The 23,699-nt window shown below is 41.1% G+C and overlaps 1 protein-coding gene across 1 annotated transcript in view; it reads right to left on the reverse strand.

Annotated features, from left to right (window-relative positions):
• FSIP1 (fibrous sheath interacting protein 1) overlaps nt 1-23,699 on the reverse strand; it is a 237,606-nt gene that overhangs the window by 145,119 nt on the left and 68,788 nt on the right. The window contains exon 9 of the mRNA XM_056133848.1: nt 23,532-23,672. Coding sequence (XP_055989823.1) covers nt 23,532-23,672 — 141 coding nt within the window. The remainder of the gene's footprint in view (nt 1-23,531; nt 23,673-23,699) is intronic.

The following is a 23,699-nucleotide window of genomic DNA, read 5'->3' on the forward strand; positions in this document are numbered from 1 at the left end:
AAAAAACATTGAGAGGGGTGGTTGTGTGTGTAGTGGTAGAGGCGCAGGTTTGTGGGGAGCATGTAAGTAGAAAGAGCATTGAGTAGGGTAAGGGCCAAAGTTGTACCATGATTGAATCACTAATCACCTATCCAAGAAGAAACATTATGGATGCTTTCACTCACAACTTTTGGAATTCCTGAATTCTCTTTAACTAAAACCATTTTCACTAGAAAGATATATATATATATATATACACACACACATATATATATATACACACACATATATATATATTCCTTTTTGGGTCACATTTGGTGATGCACAAGGGTTACTCCTGGTTTATTCATGCACTCAGAAATTGCTTCTGGCAGTGCTCGAGGACTATATGGGATGCTGGGAATCGAACCTGAGTTGGATGCGTTCAAGGCAAATGCCCTACCCACTGTGTTATCGCTCCATCCCCTATAAGGATACATTTTAATAACATTTTAAATAAACCAAAACCAGCCTACATAATTAAGCAGAAACCTTTAGAAAAAATCTCTATCTTCAGAAGCAGTCATCTATAATTTCTAGTCCAGCACAAAAGAATTCTTCATATGCATAAAGCCTGCCTCTATATGTACATACACACAAGATAGCCTGTATGCCCACAGAGTCCCTCAAAAACATTCTTTAATAATTTCCGCAGGAGACATTTAAGTAGGAGCAGAACTGAAAGGTCAGGCTGTTGCTGCTGTTAGAGTACCTGGTGCTGCTGATTGACTGAAATAGAGGTGTAACCTTTCCTAATGCTTCATTCGTTAAACAAACTGATATAAATAGCAATCCCATTAACAATGGTACCCAAAGAAAGGTCATTGAGACATTCTAAATTCAGGAACAGATAAACTGAGTTGCAATCAAGCTCAACAGGTATAAAAAATAAAGCTATCAAGCCTTGTCTGAGTTCATCTAAATAAGTCTCATCTATTCCCAATTCAAGAAAGTAAAAAAGTCCTTATCTGATAATAAAACAAGTTAAGTACATTCTCACCATTTAGACAGATACTGTGAGCAACTCTGAAAGATCACAAGTAGCTTCCTACTTCTTAATGTTCCTAAGAGGTGAAATAGAGAGTATGCTTTCTGCTTCCAATATTACACATGTGGTTTCAATGAATACTTTATTTTAACTCACTTCTTAACCATAATTTCTCTTTTTTTTAAATGAATCACTGTGAGCAACACTTAAAAGCTTCATGTTTGAATTTCAGTCATGCAGTGATCGAACACCCATCCCTCCACCAGTGTACATTTTTACCACCAATGTCCACATCCCTCCCCACCCCCATCCCACCCCATCCCCTGTCTTTATGGCAAACAATTTCTTACTCGCTCTACTTTGGGGCATTATGGTTTGCAATACAGATACCGGAGGCCATCATGTGTGGTCCTTTATCTACTTTCAGCACACACCTCCCATCCCGAGTGATCCCTCCAATCATCATTGACTTAGTGAACTCTTCTCTATCCCAGCTACTTGGCCATCATTTCTTAGGATCATAGCTAACAACCCAAGTCAAGGTCATTTGAAAAATATAGTTAAGCACTTTCCATGGGATGTTTTTCTTCACAAGTATCATTAGATTCCCATCAAAATTTACTAATGCCTATTTTTTTACAACTCTGAAAAAGTGGAATTTTGTTTAGAAGTTTCATTTTATATTAGAATATATCCAATGCATCTGTATAGTAAGTAATTTGGGTTTCCTCCAGAACTGACCAATACAGCAGTCACTCATCATATGTAGATATGATGAATATATAAATATATATAGTTAATATCTAAAGTATGGTTAGTATAAAAATTTACTATACGCATAAAATACATACTGTATTTTGAGAGACAGTACAGTGGGTTGGGTGCTCATCTTGCACACGCACACACACACACACACACACACATATGTGTATAGTATCCATTAATTTTATTATTGTATTTCAAAACAGTATTTTAGATTAATAAATAAACATATTTTAGATTAATTTTAGGTTAAATATAACTACTTGTGAATATTTTAGTTTAATATAAATATATTTATATTTAATATAAATGTCACAATTATTAGTTATAACAATTACTATAGCTTATGGCAAATGTTGACAGTAGTATTAACATTTGTGGTTTGAGAATACATGGTCATGCCGCCAACCAACCTTCATTCCACATCATCAACCCTTTCCATACTGCTCTATCCCCAACTTGGTATTCTTAGGCGTGTAATTCAGAGCCAAAGAGTTATCATATGAAACCATTTATACCATTTTTTATTTCCCTTTTTATTACATGTGAGTGAGATCATCCAGTAATTGTCCTCCCTTTGGTTTATTTCACTTATTATTATACCCTCCAATTCCATCTACATTCATCAAATTAAATGCTTTAATTTTTCTTATGGCTGCATAGTATTCCACTGCATATCTATAGCAAAACTTCTTTATCCATTTATCTGTCATTAGATATTTGGGTTGTTTCCATATTTTGGCTATTGAATTAAGCACTGCAATGAGCATAAGTGTATGTGTCTTTTTGAAGTAATGTTACAGTGTTTTGAAGGGCAGATGCAAAGAAACTGAATGGTCATCGTTGCATGCAGGGTCAGGGAGCTGAGACAAGCCTGAATGTGCTCAGGGCTTACTCCTGGCTCTGCGCTCAGAGATAAGCCTGGCAGGCTCAAAGGACCAAATGTAATGCCAGTGATCAAACTCAGACCAGTCATGTGCAAGGCAAATGCCCTACCCACCGTACCACTGCCCCAGCCCTGGTCATCATTTTCTAAAGAGAAAATTAGAGCCCAGAATAGCTCAGTGGTAAAGTACCTGACTGGCAGGCAAGAGGTCAGAAGTCTGATACCCTTCACAGTCCTATATACCCAATCCAATACTAGCAACTAGGTTCTTTACAATCCCTGGCGCCACAAAAAAGAGTGTAATCCCCAGAGCACCACAGTATGAGTGCGAGCAAGCATTGCAACTAAAAACTATATTGGGGCCAAACAGACAGGATAGCTATAAGGTACTTGGCTTACACACAGCTGACCCAGGTTTGATTCCCAGCACCCCATGTAGTCATCAGAGCATTGTCAGCAGAGATCTCTGAGTACAGAGCCAGGAGTAAGCTCTGAGCACAGCCAGATGTGGCCCCAAAACGTGTGTGTGTGTGTGTGTGTGTGTGTGTGTGTGTGTGTGTAATGCAGTCCCCAGCAAGCACTACCACCAGGCACGAAAATCCACACAAAAACTAACAAATATATATATATATATATATATATATATATATATATATAAGTTAAGGAGCCAGAACTCAAGCACCACAACCGAGTATGTGACCCCTGGTCAGCACAACAACAAGCAAAGAGAAAGAAGAGATTTTAGGGGAAATAAACTAAAATAAAGCAATTCTTCAGGAAATAATGGGTTAACAGGCATCAGGGCTTCAGTTATACTGATGATATAGGTGAGTGGTATAGCCACGTATCCAAAACAGACTCAACAACACTTAAAACATGAGACCTAAGCTACAACCGGAACTCTGTAATGTGCCTGTCAAGTAGGGGCTTGTGTGGGGGAGGGAATATGAGAACATTGGTGGAGGGAAGTTGATACTAGAGGTGGGATCGGAGTTGAAACAAAATGCAAGTAAATTACAGTTCTTTAATTAAATTTTTTAAACTTATATTTTAAAAAGAAAGTGATTTTTAGAAAACTCAAGGTTACCTATGTACATATGTGGCTCTCTTGGACAAAACATGCTCAGAAAACTAAGAGCCTCCCACTGACTGGTATTAAAAAAGGACCCATTTGTAGAGTTCATGCCCAATTCAATTAGCTTAATCAATGACTGAATAAATAACAGTACTCCTATATTAAAAATAATAGTAATTAAATTAAATTTAAAAGGACCCATTCAATGTTTATAATTTTTATTATTGACAGTTCCCATCCAGCCAAACTGAATAAGAGCAAACCTTGGAATTAGAGTTTTCTTTCCCAACTCACTTGAAAAATTCCAAACTCCTTCCTTCGATATGATCCAATATCAAAGGCAGCCTTCCCTCCTCCAACATTTATCTGAAGCACTGTGCTTCTCATTAAGCACCACTGTCTTTGCCCTCTTTGCTTTTAAATAACCACTGCCACTAGAAAAAGGGTTTTATTTTGTTTTGTTTTCAATTGTAAAGAGAATAACAGAAACAATGCTTGTAACATCTCACGGATGGAACTGAGTTGAAATTAGGAGAACCATGCCAGCTGTGGACAGAGGGTCAGCAGCATAATCACTGAATTATTAACCAAATGAACCCTGAAGAAAGACATTCAAATTCTTGCTTTAGCAAAATTCAAGTTTCTGAAATGTCCTGTATCTTTGTGTCATTAACATAAAATCCTAACTTCATACAGGAAGTCCTTAACTGCCTACTCACCTGTCCCTTGAATGACTCAAGTTTTTCTGGGGCTGGCTCTTTTCCACAGTCTCTTCTATAATAGCCACATCATCCTCACAAATGCACCCTACTCATTCCATAAGCTCCACCTCAGATCTCACATTTTCCACAGAGCCTTTCTGGATCCCTCCACTATAATCATCATCTACTCTGGAAATATTTATATTTCTTTGAACATTTTTTATTGTGCGTTACATTTAATTTTGCCTTCTCTGTGTGCTGTGCAGTGTTAAATAGTTTTATTCTCTCCCATTAGAACTAAAGCTTGATACTGTAACCTACCTCTGAAAGAGAGGTTTGCATATATACAGAAATGTGAGTATAAATCTATATTTTCTTATTCAAGTTCACAGAACAAGTAAAATCAATTTTGCCATAATACTGATGCCCATGGTTTTGGAAATCTGGTCATGAATTATGACCCTCAAGATGATAGAGCAATGCTATTTGATGGTCTAGAGAAAACTGTACAAATATCTGAGATACTCTGACTTTTAGTAGAGATGGAAGACTGCCTCTAAGGGTCCACACAAAGCAGTCACTATTCCTCTAGGCTGCCTATTTGTTTCTAAATAAACTCAGCAAGAGAATCCATAAGTGAAGTGTTTTGAGCTTCAGCAGAGAATGAACAGATTTTCTGTAATGGAAACTAGGACATAGGATTTTTGTGCCATTTTCAGATAAATTCTCATTTAAAACTCAGCTTTAAATGACTGAAAGGCTTAGAATAGTGGGAACATTTCAGTGTTTGATGAAATAAAGCAGAATTCTTTCCCAAAAAAGCTAAAATTGTATTAATATCTTCAACTGTGTTTAATTCCAATATACACTTAATTTCTTCTAGAATCAATTCAAAAACAAAACAATCACTTGTCACTAATTGGTGGTACAAACACAGAAAATAGTAGAGCTTTGACTTCTATTAGATTGACCTGCACAAAATTGCCAATATGCTAACATTTTTTGATCTGATCAAAGTCATGTGTAAATATGATCCTATGTATATATACATATAGATATATAGAGATATATATTTTAAGTATGATGGCTGAACCCAGGGTTTCATAATTAAGTCAAGTAAGTTTTCTGCCACTAAGCTACAGATAGAACAATACATAGATATAGATATATATTCCTGAATCAGTGGGAAATCATCAAGGATTAAGAAATCAAAAAGGCAAGCAATAGACTGGCAAGTATATCTAATAATGGACTAGTAGCCAAACTATAAAAAAAAATTTTAATTAGAAAAAGAATCTAATATTAAATGCGTAACACAATCCAATAATTACATTCATATGGTGTTACTCAAAGAAGATGAAAATTTTGCTTTGGGGGTCACACCTGGCAGTGCTCAGGACTTATTGCTTGCTTTGTGCTCAGAGATTACTTCTGGTGGGGTTTGGGGAACAATATGGGGTTCCAGGATCAATCCCAGGTGTGCTGCATTGCAAAGCAATTACCCGACTCACTGTACAATCTCTCCAGCCCCAAAGCTGAAAACTTTTTTCTGCATAAAGTCCTATTCCTGAATATCCATACAATTATTTGTAAAGTATAATTGTAAAGATTTAGAAGCAAAAAACATCTTTGCTTCCACTACATCACTAATCATAGGGGAGATGCACATCGAAATAATGAAATATCATCTCCCACCACAGAGACTGGCACACATCCAAAAGAACAAAAGCAATCAGTGCTGGCATGGATATGGGGAGAAAGGGACTCTCTTTCATTGTTGGTAGAAAAGCCAACTGGTCTGGCCTTTTGTGAAAACAATACGGGTGTTTCTCAAAAACTTAGAAGTTGAGATCCTATTCGGCCCAGCAATACCATTTCTGGGAATATACCCTAGGGTATATACACATCAGAAGCACCATCTGCTCTCACATATTCACAGCAGCACTATTGACCATAGCCAGAATACGGAAACAACCTGAGTCCCCAAAAACATACAAATGGATAAAGAAACTATGGTACATCAGCTGTTAGGAAAAAATGAAGTCATGAAATTTTCCTTTAATGGATCGACATGGATAGTATCATGCTGAGTGAAATGACACAGAAGGAGGACAGATATAGAATTACTACATTCATTCGTGGTATATAAAAATATATATAGTAGAAGACTAATATCCATGGTCAGGGAAAACAGGGGTAAGGAGTACTGGCTAATGGTTGGACCTAACCACAAGTGTGTGTGTTTCTGAGGGTAGGTAAGATAGAGAAGAGACCAGTATGACAATAATAACTGGAAATTATCACACAGAACAAGCTCTGAGAGTTAAAAGTAGGTAAGGGATATTCTTGATAACCTTTCTGCATCGATATTGCAAATCACAATAACCAAAAGGGGGGAGAGAGAGAGAGAGAGAGAGAGAGAGAGAGAGAGAGAGAAGAAAAGCACCTAAGCACTTACCATAGAGGCAGGCAGGGGGTGGGGGGGTGGGGTGATGGGAGGGAACCTGGGGACACTGGTGCCGAGAAATGTACACTGGTGGAGGGATGGGTGTTAGAATACTATACAAAATACAATCATGAACAGTTTTGTAAGGGTCTATCTCACAGTGATTCAATTTAAAAAGTAATAAATAAATAAATAAATAAATAATAAAAATACAATTTAAACATGAAAAAATAAATAAAATAAAATTTCTTTTACCAGAACATTCTGTCCATCATACAAATTTCGGCTTGCTCTACTCAGAGGAGTTTCTCCAAGGATCCAGTGTGCTGTGACTTGGTAGTAAAGCTCACCTATTCAGAGTTGGCACAGGGACTGGCTGCAAGACCATGTTTTCTCATTTCTCAAAATGAAATTTAATATAAGTCATAAGCCCAGGCAGGATTTCCAATCTGTTTAAACTTTCTCCCAACTTCCTCCCATGGCCATGGGAACCCCATTCTGACCCCAGTTCCACACTCTGATTCTGGCTCTGGTCCCAGCCTCACTGGATCACTCTGGATTCACATCAGTCAAACCGCTGGTTTCAGGTCTGCTGGAACCGACTGAACAGCAGTACCTTTTTGTACTGCTGTTTCAATCCTTGATCCACAGAGATAATATATCTTGCTTTATTATGATGGCATGTCTGTTTACATGTTCTATATTGTTGAAGACATGAAATCAAGACTAGACTATTTTAATAGGATTTTTAGTAAGAATGGTATGGGCCATTTCTTTTCATGTATCATATATGTTTTCTCCTAAAACATCAGCATCGATCAATACTAGAGTGCTGATGACTGATGGTGTCGTGCTAACCAGGCAGAATGTTGAAAACACAAATTTAATATAGATAACCTCTGAGCCTATTCCTCAGAGCCTCTGTAGTTCCCTATTATAGGGATGAGTCCAAATGCTAATGAGTCCAAAACCAGAGACCAGGGCATTTGGTCAATGATATCAAAGGCATCACTGTCTGGGAAGAACATGTCCAGGTATATGAGGCCAACTTAAGAAAGAACATGATGGCCACAGCTGGGTGACTGAGAACAGAAGGTTCACAGCCTTCACATCAGAGGAGGCATGCACTCAGCACTCCTTAAAACATGGGCTGCCTGCCAGCGCCAATCCCCAAACTTTTTGCTCCCAGTTAGCTGTAAAGAGCTCTGCCAAAATTTAATCAAATGTGCCACTAAGCAAGTTTTTCTTAATGAAGCAAAAAGCACATAGCTTTACATTCTAGCAAAAGCTTCTTGTCTCTACATACACACACCAGTGAGAAAAGGTCATCTGACCAGTTACATTAAAATCATTGCTTTAGATCATTCCTATATTGGCCAGAAACAGCCTTAGACAGTAACCAGAAATAGGTCCAGGATGTAAAAGTCTGTAAAAAAAATCTGGCTATAACTTAAGAAATTAATGAGGGGCCAGAGATCTAGAACAGAGGCTTGGGTGCATGCCTTGCATGCAGCCAACTCAGGTTCAATACCAGGCACCACGTACAGTCCCCCAGTCCCTGCAAGGATTGAACCCTGAACACAGAACCAGTAAGATCTGAGCACTGCTAGGTGTAGCCAAAAAGCAAAACAAAAGGAAAAAAATAATGAAAGCTTTAAAAATATAGTTCTGGAGACATATTTCAGGGATGAAGGCATTTGACTTGTATGCAATAAACCCCGGTTCATTCCCCAGAACTACATATCATCCCATGTACAATGCTCAGAGTGATTCCTGAGCACAGAGCCAGGAGTAAGTCATGAGCACTGCCAGATGTGGTCCAACCCTCCTCCCATAAAAATACTACAAATAAATACTCTGTGTGTGTATAGAGAAAGAGAGAGAGAGAGAGAGAGAGAGAGAGAGAGAGAGAGAGAGAGAGAGAGAGAGACCCATGGCATAGAATGGAACGAACAGGGTGAGAGACTGAGTTCACCATGTTGACCAAGACCATCCATGATAACTACAGTTCCAGAAGGCCGAATCTAAACGATGGACATGGGAGTCTCCTGGTGGACAGTTCCACAACAAAATTGACCACATCATATTCAATCAACGGTTTTGCCTGACCAATGTCGCTGTTGTCTCAAAATTCTGAACGGGATCAGATCACCATCTCCTTCATGCAAAATTCTACTTCACAGAGCGAGAAGAAAGGACTGAAAAGCTTAAGAAGAGAACTCGCAGAATGATCACCAACTGGGAGCTCTTTGGCACTACTGTGGCATCATGAGAAGATGCCGTCATTGACAACATTAATGAAGAATCTGATCGACTGGTTCAGCACCTCCATGATTATGTGAGGAAAGCCAAGAGAAAGACAGCCACAAAAAGACGCCTATTTTCAAAAACTCTCAAGCCCATTCACCAGCATGGCTTGGCGCAAGCCTCAGGCAACCGCAAGTGAACGTCCAAGCTCGCAAAGCAGTGCAGAGAAGTGATAAAGGAAGACCTCAAGGAGAGAAGAGCAGCAGTGCTGGCAGATGTGGCAGAAACCGGAAAAGCATTCACAATGCCCACCTGTCCTTCGCCAACTACAAGACCAAGATGACTGCCCTCCGACATCCTGATGGATCTATCACATCTTCCAGAAGGGCAATGGAGAAGATTATCCATGACTTCTACTCGGATTGCTTCCATAGCCACGTCCACCTGCCCACATACCAAATTCTGCAGAATGGTTATGTCATTTCCAATTTCTCCCTTCCAAAATCCGACACACCATTTCGTTGGTAAAGAAGCGAATAGCACCTGGCCCAGACAAGGTCAGACCCAAACACCTGAAGAACCTCCATCAGTACTCATCGATACATTGGCTTGGCTCTTCACACACTACCTGTCTGAATGCAAGGTTCCGTCCCAATGGAAAACCCGTTAGACTGAACTACTGTACAAGAAGGGAGACATCCACAATATTGGCAACTATCACCCGATCTGCCTCTTACTTGTTGTCTACAAGCTGTTCACTGGAGTCATCCTGAATAGGATTGGCAGAACACTAGATGAAGGACAACCATGCAAGCAAGCCAGGTTCCGTAAAGGATTCAACACAATCGACCATATCCACATGGTAACCAAGCTCATTGAGGTTTCTCAGGAGTTCAAGATGCCACTCTGTCTAACGTTCATTGATTTAAAGAAGGCCTTTGATTCTGTGGAGACTGAAGTGGTCATCAAAGCCCTAGCCAAACAGGGAGTTCAAACTCAATACATCAGGATCCTCCATGAACTATATCACGGATTCACTACCAGGATCTCACCATTCTACAAGGAAGTGATCATTGACATCAAGAGAGGGGTTCAGCAGGGTGATACCATTTCACTGAAACTCTTCAGTGCCACCCTTGAGAACGCCATGCGACAACTGGAATGGGAAGGAATGGGAATGAAGATAGATGGTCAGCAAAAACACCACCTCCGCTTCGCTGATGATATCATTCTAATAATACCAAACATCAGCCAAGCAGCACAAAAGCTTGCTGACTTCGACAATGAGTGTAGAAAAGTTGGACTGCAACTGAATCTCGTGAAGACAATGTTTATGAGAAACGGACTCATTCCTGACATTCCATTCACTCTGAATGGAACAGACATCTCCGAACGGACAGTTATGTGTAACTAGGTCAAGAACTCAACATTAACGAATGACCTGGTACCTGAGTTGCGCAGGAGGAAGAGAGCAGCTTGGAACGCCTTCAAGAGCGTCGAAGAAATAGCTAAGAGGACAAAGAACCTCCAGTCAAGCCACATCTCTTCAATTCTACTATTCTTCCTCCATTAACATACACCTCAGAGACCTGGGCCCTACAAAAACAGGATGAGAACGCTATTCAGGTCTCCCAAAGAAGAATCAAAAGAGCTATGCTTGGAGTATCACGCTTGACTCAAGTGAGAGAAAGAATCTGGAGTTCCAACCTCCATCAACGATTGAGAATCAAGGATGCTGTCTCGTTTGCCAAGGTGTCGAAAATCAGATGGACTGGACATGTAATGCGATTTGGAGACAACCACTGGAATAGAGCTGTTACCTACTGGATTCCATGGAATGTCAAAATGGAGCAAACACTCCTGAAATTCATATGGAAAAATAAGCCCCCACTAATAGCTAAAGCAATTCTGGGGAAAAAGAAAATGGGAGGAATCAATCTCCCTAATTTCAAACTCTACTAAAAAGCAGTAATAATTAAAACAGCATGGTACTGGAACAAAGGCAGAGCTGCAGACCAATGGAACAGGGTTGAATACACTGACATCTCCCCTCAATCATATGGTCATCTAATCTTTGATAAAGGTGCAAGAAATGTGAAGTAGAGTAAGAAAAGCCTCTTTAACAAATGGTGCTGGCAAAACTGGACAGCTACATGCAAAAAATGGGCTCAGAACTCTGCCTAACACCATGTACAAAAGTAAGATCAAAATGGATTAAAGACCTCAACATCAGACTGGAAACCATAAGGTACATTGAAAACAAAGTTGGCAAAACCCTCCATGACACTGAAGCTAATGGTATCTTCAAAGATGTCACACCACTGGCCGAGCAAGTGAAAACAGAGATAGATAAATGGGACTACCTTAAACTAAGAAGCTTCTGCACCTCAAAAGAAACAGTGACCAAAATACAAAGACAGTCTACAGAATGGGAAAGGATATTCACCGAATATACATCTGACAAGGGGTTGATATAAAGGATATATAAAGTACTGGTTGAACTCCACAAGAAGAAAACATCCAATCCCATAAAAAAAAATGGGGCAATGAAATGAACAGAAACTTTCTCAAAGAAGAAATCCGAATGGCAAAAAAGTACATAAGAAAATGCTCTACATCCTTAATCATCAGGGAGATGCAGATCAAAACCACAATGAGATACCATCTCACACCTCAGAGACTGGCCCACATCCAAAAGAACAAAAGCAACGGATGCTGGCACGGATGTGGCGAGAAAGGGACACTCCTTCATTGCTGGTAGGAATGCCGACCGGTTCAGCCCTTTTGGAAAACAGTATGGACCATTCTCAAGAAATTAGAAATTGAGCTCCCATTTGACCCAGCAATACCACTCCTGGCAATATATCCCAGAGAGGCAAAAAAGTATAGTCAAAGTGACATCTGCACTTGTTTGTTCATTGTAGCACTCTTTACAATAGCCAGAATCTAGAAAAAAACTGAGTGCCCAAGAACAGATGACTGGTTAAAGAAACTTTGGTGCATCTACACAATTGAGTACTATGTAGTTGTTAGAAAAGATGAAGTCATGAAATTTACATACAAGTGGTACTACATGGAAAGTATCATGCTAAGCGAAATGAGTCAGAAAGAGAGGGATAGACATAAAAAGATTGCATTCATCTGGGGGACATAAAGTAACAAAATAGGAGATTAATACCCAAGAATAGCCGAGATCAGTACCAGGAGGATTACTCCATGGCTTAGAGGCCAGCCGGGCATTCTAAGGGAAAGGGCAGCTCAGACAGAGAAAGGAGCATCAAATAAAGGGTGTTTGGAGGATCCTCCCAGGAGGGGAGATACATGTTGAAAGTAGACTATGGACTGAACATGATTTCCATTCACTGCCTCTTTTGCAGACCATAACACCCAAAAAGAGAGAGAGAACAAAAGGGAATGCCCTGCCACAGAAGCAGGGTGGGATGAGGGGGGGGATAGGTGTGGGAGGGATACTGGGATCCATGGTGGTGGAAAATGGGCACTAGTGGAGGGATGGGTACTTGATCATTGTATAATCGAAACCCAAGCACAAAAATCTGTAAACCTACAACTGTACCTCATGGTGTTTCACTAATAAAAATTAATAAAAAAAAAAAAAGATCACGTGACTGCCCACCTACGAGATGGTCAGACTTCTTCGTCAAGACCCTGAATGATTTTGGTTTTGGCTCTTGGCATTCCTGGAGCGAGGAATTGGTTTGAGGCTCTTTGTATTACTGGAGCCAGCAGATGCCATTGGGCTGCACTAGCACTCAACAGGGACGAATAGAGATGTTACTGGTGCCCACTCGAGCAAATCAATGAGTAATGGGATGTCAAGTGATCAAGTGATAATATATATAGGGAAATAATAATTTTAAATGTATTATATTTCATGGCCAGAGTGGTAGTGCAACAGGTAGGGCATTTGCCTTACTTGTGGCCTACCAAGATTCAATCCCCGGCATCCCATAAGTTCTCCCAGGCCTGTCAGTAGTGATCTCTGAGTACACAGTCAGGAATAAGCCTTTAGCACAGGCAGGTGTGACCCAAAAACAAAAATGTACTATGTCTAAAAAATACTGAAGGTACAAACACAGCTCGAGTATGCGGGAACGAGGACTTTTTCTCAAAACCGTGCGGCCGCTTACGCGGCCGCGCGACATCTCTCTATATACAAAGTGATCAATGAGAAGTAAACCACCCAATCTTTCTCCCTGAAAGTCAGAGTTAAGTTTGGAGCACGGCCACAGCCCCAGAAACACAAGGACTTAATGCAGAACCCAGCAGCTTAGAGCAGAAAAGTGAAAGGACTATACGTTAATCCAGGCCATCAAGTCTGCCGGAGGGGAAAGGTTGTTGCCCCATTCGCCCTCTCTTCTCTGGAAAGAAGGATGGTGGCCGCATGGGAGCCTTGTGGACAGCAGGTATGAGCCGGGGGTGTGGGGGCGACTAAAACCTCATGGGAAGGGGGGCGTTCCGGTCCGTCCTTCACGCCCTACCGAGGTCACCAGTTGCCCCCCACGAGCGGCTCTCCAGCACGGCCACAGCCCCAGAAACACAAGGGCTTAATGCAGAACCCAGCAGCTTGGAGCAGAAAAGTGAACGGACTATGCGTTGATCCAGGCCATCAAGTCTGCCGGAGGGGAAAGGGTGTTGCCCCATTCGCCCTCTCCTCTCTGGAAAGAAAGATGGCAGCCACATGGGAGCCTTGTGGACAGCAGGTATGAGCCGGGAGTGTGGGGGCGACTAAAACCTCATGGGAAGGGGGGCGTTCCGGTCCGTCCTTCACGCCCTACCGAGGTCACCAGTTGCCCCCCACGAGCGGCTCTCCAGCACGGCCACAGCCCCAGAAGCACAAGGGCTTAATGCAGAACCCAGCAGCTTGGAGCACAAAAGTGAAAGGACTATGCGTTAATCCAGGCAATCATTTCTGCCCAGAGGGGAAAGGGTGTTGCTCCCTTCCGCCCTCCTCCCTCTGGAAAGAAAGATGGCGGCCACATGGGAGCCTTGTGGACAGCAGGTATGAGCCAGGGGTGTGGGGGCAACTAAAACCTCATGGGAAGGGGGGTGTTCCGGTCCGTCCTTCACGCCCTACCGAGGTCACCAGTTGCCCCCCACGAGCGGCTCTCCAGCACAGCCACGGTCCCAGAAGCACAAGGACTTAATGCAGAACCCAGCAGCTTGGAGCAGAAAAGTGAACGGACTATGCATTGATCCAGGCCATCAAGTCTGCCGGAGGGGAAAGGGTGTTGCCCCATTCGCCCTCTCCTCTCTGGAAAGAAAGATGGCGGCCACGTGGGAGCCTTGTGGACAGCAGGTATGAGCCGGGGGTGTGGGGGCGACTAAAACCTCATGGGTCGGGGGGCGTTCCGGTCCGTCCTTCACGCCCTACCGAGGTCACAAGTCGCCCCCCGCGAGCGGCTCTCCAGCACGGCCATGGCCCCAGAAGCACAAGGACTTAATGCAGAACCCAGCAGCTTGGAGCAGAAAAGTGAACGGACTATGCGTTGATCCAGCCCATCAAGTCTGCCGGAGGGGAAAGGGTGTTGCCCCATTCGCCCTCTCCTCTCTGGAAAGAAAGATGGCGGCCACATGGGAGCCTTGTGGACAGCAGGTATGAGCCGGGAGTGTGGGGGCGACTAAAACCTCATGGGAAGGGGGGCGTTTCGCTCCGCCCTTCACGCCCTACCGAGGCCACCGGTTGCCCCCCGCGAGCGGCTCTCCAGCACGGCCACGACTCCAGAACACAGAAACCAATTTCTTAACTATCTGACTTTCAGTAGAAATACTTCCAGGGTCAATAGGTAAAATAGCAGAAATCCAAAACCAACATTTAATTCTTGAGTATCCCGCCCACATGGCAGAGCCTGGCAAGTTCCCCCTGGCATATTCAATATGCCAATAAGTTTCACAATGGAAACGTTACTGGTACCTGCTCGAGCAAATCAATGAACAATGGGAGGACAGTGCTACAGTGCTATTTTACTTTACATAATCATATTCTTATTCACTGAATCACTGTACACATATTTGTTCCAAATAACCATGCCCAGGGCATATGACCTCAACCAGTGTCTTTTGAAGATTAATTCAAATGCAAGAGGCAAATAATTCTAAAACCTAAATAGTAGCCTAATCAACTATTTTTAGAACCTTTTTCAAGAACAATAAAGCTTTAGGGGAAAATAAACAATATTATAAAACACAGTTAACATTCAAATAGTTTTATTTTAAGAGAACTTCAAAGTATAAATATAACCTTTCATTACCTGTATTGCAAACCATAACCATAATGCCCGAGAGAGAAAGAAAAGAGAGAGAGAGAGAGAGAGAGAGAGAGAGAGAGAGAAAAGAAAAGTGCCTTCCACAGAGGTAGGCTGGGGCGAGGGAAGGGGGGGGAGGAGGAAGGGTGGAAAGGGAGCAGGAGGAAAACTGGGGACCACTGATTGTGGGATATGTACAATGGTGAAGGGAAGGTGTTAGAACATTGTATGACTAAATCCCAGTTGTGAACAATTTTGTAATGGTGTATCTCACAGTTATTCAATTTAAAAAAAAAATAAAACTGAAAACATGATCTCTAAACTGCAACCACAGAACTTTGAAATGTGCCTGTCAAGGTGGTGATTGGGGGAGGGGGGGGGAAAGCATGGAAACATTTATGAAGGGAAGTTGACACTGGTGGTGGGATTTGTGTCAAAATATTGTTGCCTCAAAACCAATTATCAATAACTTCATAACTCACAGTCATTTAAATTTAAAAAATTATTAAAAATAAAAAAGAACTTTGGGGCTGGAGATATGGCACAGCGGGTAGGGCGTTTGCCATGCACGCAGCCGATCCGGCTTCGATTCCCAGCATCCCATATGGTCCCCTGAGCACCGCCAGGAGTAACCCCTGTGCATCGCCAGGTGTGACCCAAAAAGCAAAAATAATAATAATAATAATAATAATAATAAAAAAGAACTTCAAGCTAAGCAATATAACATGAATGTGCTGTCATTTAGATACAACGTAATGCCTACACATTATATACCAATATATCTGCACTACCATAGTACATGGAAGGTCATAATCCCAAAAGAAATTCCTTAATACCCTAACATTCACCTGTATTATGTAAGCAGAATCAATGGTATATTATATTCCCTCCTAATTCAAAGTATTTGAATCTGAGGTCTAAGAATGTATTTTATAAATGGGTTAACAGTGATCACTGAAATACAGTAACTTAATGAAAAGACATACAAGTATCCATAAATTCTTATTCCCAACATACAACAACTTTGTTCTCCAGTTATCTTATACCATATTCAAATATTAAACACAGCCAGAAGGGGGCTGGTTGGGATAAAAAAAAAAAAGCATATCAATAGCTTTTAAAATGTTACTAGCTCATTTATTTATCCCACAACAAATCCTAACACCAGTCATGTGCCTGTGACCACTACATGCAACCATTAGATGGCTGCATCTCAACAATTTAATAGTACTATTCAATTGCAAAAAATATTGTCAAAATTTTTGCATCAAATAAATACTTAAGTGTTTCTGAAAATTTAATGTTCTACTTGCTGTTCCAAAATGTGTTTCTTTGCCTATGATTATGAGGACAATTCTTTTAAGGTTTTCTTAACTGTTAATGTGCAAATAATTTGCACATTACCATACATACCTGCAGAAGGAAGAATAGTTTTTACAGTCTGTAAAAATGCCAGTTTTACTTTTTGTGTTATCATTTTATTCATCTTTCTAAAATGCTACAAAGGAAAAAAAGGTTAATTTCTCTAGTTCTAAATAATGGCATCAAAGAGACAGTACAATACTTTTCTAGCTCTATCCTTAATGAATGAGTATCAGAACACACTATTCCTCCAGTTTAACTAAAAACATGTCAGGTATGTTTGGAATTCCTTTGAATTTCAGAAAGATATGTAAACAGCTGGAAATAGCTTGAAGATTTCAGAAAGAAGCCCACGTCTGTAAATGGCCCCAAACCTTGGCTGAAAATCGACTGAACTGTGTAAGTATGCTTACAGAAGTTGAATTTAATGGAAAGTACACAGTTGAAGTGCCAAAGAATTGAGAATTGACCGAGTCTACCACTAATTGTCAGTCTTTGAAAAAAAATCATCTAATTGTTCAAAACCTTGAGTTCTAACATATGGAATGGGTTCAGGTGACCTCTTAGTCTGCATTGACTGTCACATTCTGTAATTCCTAACCTACAGCATGTTTAGCAACTGAAGGTAGACCCTCCATCTATTCACTGAGCAGAAGAGCCTCCTGACTGTAGTCAGTGTATGCCTACACTAAATTAAATGACAAAAGCCTGTCAAAATAAAAATCAGAACACAAGGAGTGATCATCCTTTGTGAAACATTCTTATCCTCAACACTCAGCAACAAGGCTTAGGATAGTAAACATTGTGAAGCAACAAAGACAATGCAGTTCACCAACCAAAGCCAAACTCAGTGGTTTCCAAGAAACGGAGAAGGTAAAGAATGTGGATAGGAATAGTAGACTTCAGATTATGGAAAAAAATGAATAAAGACCAAACAGAGAAAAAAAGACACAATAAAGACCTAAAAAGTGTGATCAATGCATTTAGAATGACTGGAACCGTGAAAAGCTTTCCCTAACAATACCAACAAAACATCTTTGAGAATATTTTAAAAAGTCAATGAGATGAGATCAATTTAGTGATTCTTTCTTGGAAAAAATTTTAAAAAATCGAATTTTAAAATAGTTTGTTAAAGCTAGATTATGTAGCTTTGTTAAAGAGATTTTGCCTGACCCTATAAATTAAATTCAAAATTTATTTTTTTAAATCCTTTTAGTCTTATAATCACAATGGAACTGCCCATAAATTAGACTAAATCATTGTTCCTATTTGTTTAAATTATTTCAAAAATTCATATTCTATTATGTCCAAAAATAAATATAAACAATAATAAAATTGTTTCCATTATGACTCCTCTTTAATAATAAAATAAATAGAAATGAGAAGATAACAAAGCTGTTAATTCCATAGTCTATTTCCCTTCAGGTTCTTCCAGTATTTATATATATACAGTTATATTTATAGTTGATATTTAGAATAGGGCGTTCGCCTTACAAGCGGCCAACATGGCCGACCCGAGTTCAATTCCTCCACCCCTCTCGGAGAGCCCGGCAAGCTACCAAGAGTATTCGATATGCCAGACACAGTAATAACAAAGTCTCCATTGGAGACGTTACTGGGCCCGCTCGAGCAAATCGACGATCAACGGGAGGCCCTTTACCTTTACCTTTACCTATTTAGAATCTATCTAGAAATTTAATTTTTATGTTATATCACCTATTTCCAATATAATATTTTTATATTGCCAAATCCTCAAACTATTCATTTTGTCCTATGACACTGGGAAAAAATATGATTTACCGTATTTGCCATACCACTCTCTGGCATTTCTCCAAAGAACATGGAAATGCTAATTCAAAAGATATTTTCACCCCTATTTCAAAACAGCATTATTCACAGTAATAAAGATGTGGAACCTGGGCCAGAAATCCCAAAAGGGTGGAGCATGTCTGGCAAGCATGATGCCCCAAGCCTGACCCCCCAGCACTAGTACGCCCAGGCAATACTGTATCTCCTAAGTACTAGGCATCAGACTGCAAAGAGTGGTACCCAGGAACCTTGAGCAGTGCTTGGTAAACTCCCCCCCCACACACACACACATATACACACACAAGATCAAACTAAATGTCCGTACACAGATGACTGAATAAAGAAACTGTGGCATATATACTCAGTGGAAGACTCCTCTATTCAAAAAAAGAGAAAACTGTACCATTTGGAGCATACTAGATGGAACTTGAGGTTACTGTGCTAAGTGCAACAAGGAAGTAATAGACAATTACACACTAAATGGTTTCATTCATGTGTGTAATCCAAGTGATTAAAACAAACTGTAAAGACAATCAGATTAACTCCAAGACTTGATGAAACACTAGGCAGCAATAGGAGTAAAGGGAAGTGAGAGGAAGGAATGGGCAGAGGCTGTTTCCCATGACTGCGAAGTCCTAGTACTATGGTGGTGAGTGTAGTGAGTTCTATATACTTAGTTAGGTCGAAAACTAGACCTCTTGTGGACGTGGGTCAGTCTCTGTGGTGTGAAATGATATCTCATTGTGGTTTTGATCTGCATCTCTCTGATGATTAGTGATGTAGAGCATTTTCTCATGTGCCTTTTTGCCATTCGAATTTCTTCTTTGCGAAAGTTTCTGTTCATTTCCTCACCCCATTTTTTGATGGGGTTGGGTGATTTCTTCTTGTGGAGTTTAACCAGTACCTTGTATATCCTTGATATCAACCCCTTGTCGGATGTGTACTTGGTGAATATCCTTTCCCATTCTGTAGGCTGTCTTTGTATTTTGGTCAATGTTTCTTTTGAGGTGCAGAAGCTTCTTAGTTTAAGATAGTCCCATTTGTCTATCTCTGTTTTCACTTGCTCGGCCAGTGGCGTGACATCTCTGAAGATACCATTAGCTTCAATATCATGGAGAGTTTTGCCGACTTTGTCTTCAATAAACATTATGGATTCTGGTCTGATGTTGAGGTCATAAATCCATTTTGATCTTACTTTTGTGCATGGTGTTAGGCAGAGATCCACAAGAACAAAAGCAACCGGTGCTGGCGCGGATGTGGCGAGAAAGGGACCCTCCTTCACTGCTGGTGGGAATGCCGGCTGGTCCAACCCTTTTGGAAAACAGTATGGACGACTCTCAAAAAATTAGAATTTGATCTGCCATTTGACCCAGCTATAGCACTCCTGGGAATATATCCCAGAGAGGCAAAAAGGTATAGTCGAAGTGACATCTGCAATTGTTTGTTCATTGCAGCACTCTTTACAATAGCCAGAATCTGGAAAAAACCTGAGTGCCCAAGAACAGATGACTGGTTAAAGAAACTTTGGTACATTTACACAATGGAGTACTAAGTAGCTGTTAGAAAAGATGAAGTTATGAAATTTACATACAAGTGGTACTACATGGAAAGTATCATGTTAAGCGAAATGAGTCAGAAAGAGCGGGATAGACACAGAAAGATTGCATTCATCTGGGGAACATAAAGCAACAAAAAGGGAGAGTAACACCCAAGAATGGCTGAGATCAGTACCAGGAATTTTGCTCCATGAATGGAAGGCCAGCCACAGGCTCTAGGTGAAAAGGAAGCTCAGATAGAGAAGAGAGTACCAAATGAAGGGTGTTGTGAGGGCCCTCCCAGGGTGGGAGAAGCATGCTAAAAGTAGTCGATAGACCAAACATGATTGCCACTCAAAGCCTCTCTTGCAAAACACAGTACCCAAAAGAAGAGAGAGAGAACAAGGGGGAATACCCTGCCACAGAGGCAGGATGGGACGGGGGGGGGGGGGGGGAGGGGGATGAGGGTTGGGGGGGGGATGCTGGGACCCATGGGGATGGATGACAGGCACTGGTGGAGGGATGGGCACTTGATCATTGTATAACTGAAACCCAAGCACAAAATTTGTAAGCCTATAACTGTACCTCATGGTTTTTCACTAATAAAAAAAGAAAAAAAAAGAAAACTAGACCTCTAAAATTCTGGAATTTTTACTGGATGGACTTGAACTAGAATTGAAATGCTATAACTGTTTTACATTATTGTAATATGATGATAAATACATGAAACATGGGGGTGTAAGATGATAAAATACTTCTTAAGTAGACTGATATTTTGAATCAAAAATAATAATAATAATAGTAACAGAAACATAGTAGAAAGAATAGCTAAATGTGTGCAACATTGAACAGTGAAAAAATAGTAGGACAGACTTATGGAGTGTTGTCTGCCTTGAATTAGGAGGTGTGGGCTGAGATGTGACGAGTTGTTTTGAAAACCGACCCACAAATATTTTATTTACTGCATCTAGTTTGCATGTCCCATCACCACCAAGACACCAATTGGACAAGAGCTCCTTTACACTTGAGGGTGGAGGGGGTGGGCAGTGTGGGGATGTGGAGAGAGATCTCCCAAACAGTGCTCAAAAGACCCAGAGGCCACACCTCCCTTCCCCACCTCTCCCCACCCCCACCAATACTCAATCACTGGGGCCTACAGTTCAAGGCAAGGCCCAAGGATGCGGTGCTGTTCAGGTCCTGCTGCAAAAGGGATCACACAGGCACCCCTTGTGTTGCTCAGAGGCCCCAGGACTGCATCCAGCAGTGCTAGGAGCCCCCGAGGCCACACCCTGTGAACCAGGGTGTGAGCAAGCACCTTACCTGTTGTGCTCTCTCTCCAGTCCTTCTTTACACTTTCTAACCATTCAAACTTCTACTTACCCCCATATCAACAAACTCAAAGAGAAAACACTCCTCTGAAAATAAAAGTAGGTCTCCCGAAGTGTAACTTCCATTAAATTTCCCTGTTAAAAAGTCAACAGCAGGGGCTAGAGATACAGTACAGCGGGGAGGGCATTTGCCTTGCACATGGCCAATTAGAGTTTGATCCCTGGCATCCCACGTGGTCCTCCGAGCACCACCAGGAGTAATTCCTGAGTGCTTAGCCAGGAGAAACTCTGAGCATTACCTGGTCTGACCCAAAATGCCAAAAAAAAAAAAAAGTCAACAACAATGAGCCATAAAAAGCACAGTGCACACCTGCCCTTGAGATCGCCGCCTGATTCCCACTACGTGGCCCGGTCTTGGGCTCCTGGTACCAGCTGCTCTCAAGGGCTGACTAATGGAAATGCAGCTCAGGGGTTGAATCTCAGCTGGGGTTGGTACTCTCATGACTGCAAGATTAGGACTTAGTCAAAAGCACATCTTTTTTTAAGCACTTCTTGATGCTTACTCTGGAGCAGCATATAAACGGGAATAGAGAGGAAAAAAAAAAAAAGAGCAGCCAGGGTGTAAATGGATAGGAAGGAGGTGACAGTGCTGAAAAGTAAAACAAGTGAGGACCACAAGAAAATATGGAGGGAAGGAAGTTTTGCTTTGTTTTGGGAGTTTTGGTGTTTTTCTTTTGGTTTGGTTTGGTTTGGTTTGGGGCCACACCCAGCTGTGCTCAGGGCTTTCTTCTGGCTCTGTGCTCAAGAATCACTTCTGCTTGAACTAAGGGAACCATATGGAGTGCCAGGGATCCAACCCAGGTGAGCTTACTCATATCATCTCTCTGGCTTGAGAGAGATTTTTAAAGTTACAAGGATCTGGAAACACATTAAGCTTGCTAGTTTTCACTTACTGAAGACTGAAGAACACCAAGATGATAGAATTTAGAAGGCAGTATGAGGGCACCGCTGGCCATTAGGCCAAGACTAGCTCTAAGAGAGAACACAAGGAGATCACAAGCGCAGCCTTGCCATGTTTAATTATAGATGAAATCAAATTGGACACATCCTATGGGCAACTAGAAAATCATATTACAGAGAATTTCCAATAGGTTTAGAATGCCAGCCAGCTCACAATTAATTCAGTGGATTAAAGATTTTTTTTCTCATCAGCAACTTAAATCACAAGCAATTCAAACATGAAATACGCTCAAGAAGGACTTAGAATGTATCACACTAATTGATGAGTAGTAACACCCTATGAACTGTGAAAAAGAAAATCTAATATATAAAGATGATTTTATGAGAAATTATTATTACCTTTCACTTTTCCCACAATATCATTATACAGATTATTATTCTGACTGTAGCTAGTAGTTCACAGGTTTATTATGTCACGTAAATTAAGAATAACACTGTAGCACTGTCATCACGTTGTTCATCAATTTGCTCAAGCAGACACCAGTAACGTCTCCAATGTGAGATTTATTGTTACTGTTTTTGGCATATCAAATACACCATGGGGAGCTTTCCAGGCTCTGCTGTGTGGACAGAATACTCTCGGTAGCTTGCTGGGCTCTCCAAGAGGGATGGAGGAACTGAACCCAGGTCAGCCGCATGCAAGGCAAATGACCTACCCGCTGTGCTATCACTCCAGCCCAAGAATACGACTTTTAATTCTATGACAATTTTTTTGGCTTTTACTCAGATTTTTTGTGTTTGAGGACCACATCCAGAGATGCTCAGGCCTTACTCCTGGCAATGCTCAGAAGACCATATGGGATGTCAGGGATTGAACCCTGATTGACTACAGGCAAGGAAAGGTCCCCACCCTACCTATCTCTCCAACCCCCTCACTTTTTCAATGACAAACTCCCATCTTGATCAATTCAACATGAAAACAGTGTGATAAAACCATCGAATGAAACTAATGTGTTTTAGTACATCATTAAACCTTCTCTGTGTGCCGTGTCACAGATACGAACCCAGGGTCCCACCCAGGTAAGGCCAGTGCTATACCTCAAGGCTGCATCCCCTTTCCCTAAGCAATTAAATGTGAAGTAAACACTTACCACATTCTCCTTCATCTTTCTTAATTTTTCATCAATCTCTCTCAGACGATGTTGCTGATCCCGTTGCTCCCTGATGTCTCGAAGTACCTTCTCCCCTGGAGTGATTTCCATATTTCTGCCATCATCACCAAGGTCAGGATGCTAGTTTGAAAAATTTTTTAAAAAGGC

This window comes from Sorex fumeus, unplaced genomic scaffold (genome assembly GCF_029834395.1).
Source record: "Sorex fumeus unplaced genomic scaffold, SorFum_2.1 ptg000098l, whole genome shotgun sequence".
Taxonomy (NCBI): domain Eukaryota; kingdom Metazoa; phylum Chordata; class Mammalia; order Eulipotyphla; family Soricidae; genus Sorex; species Sorex fumeus.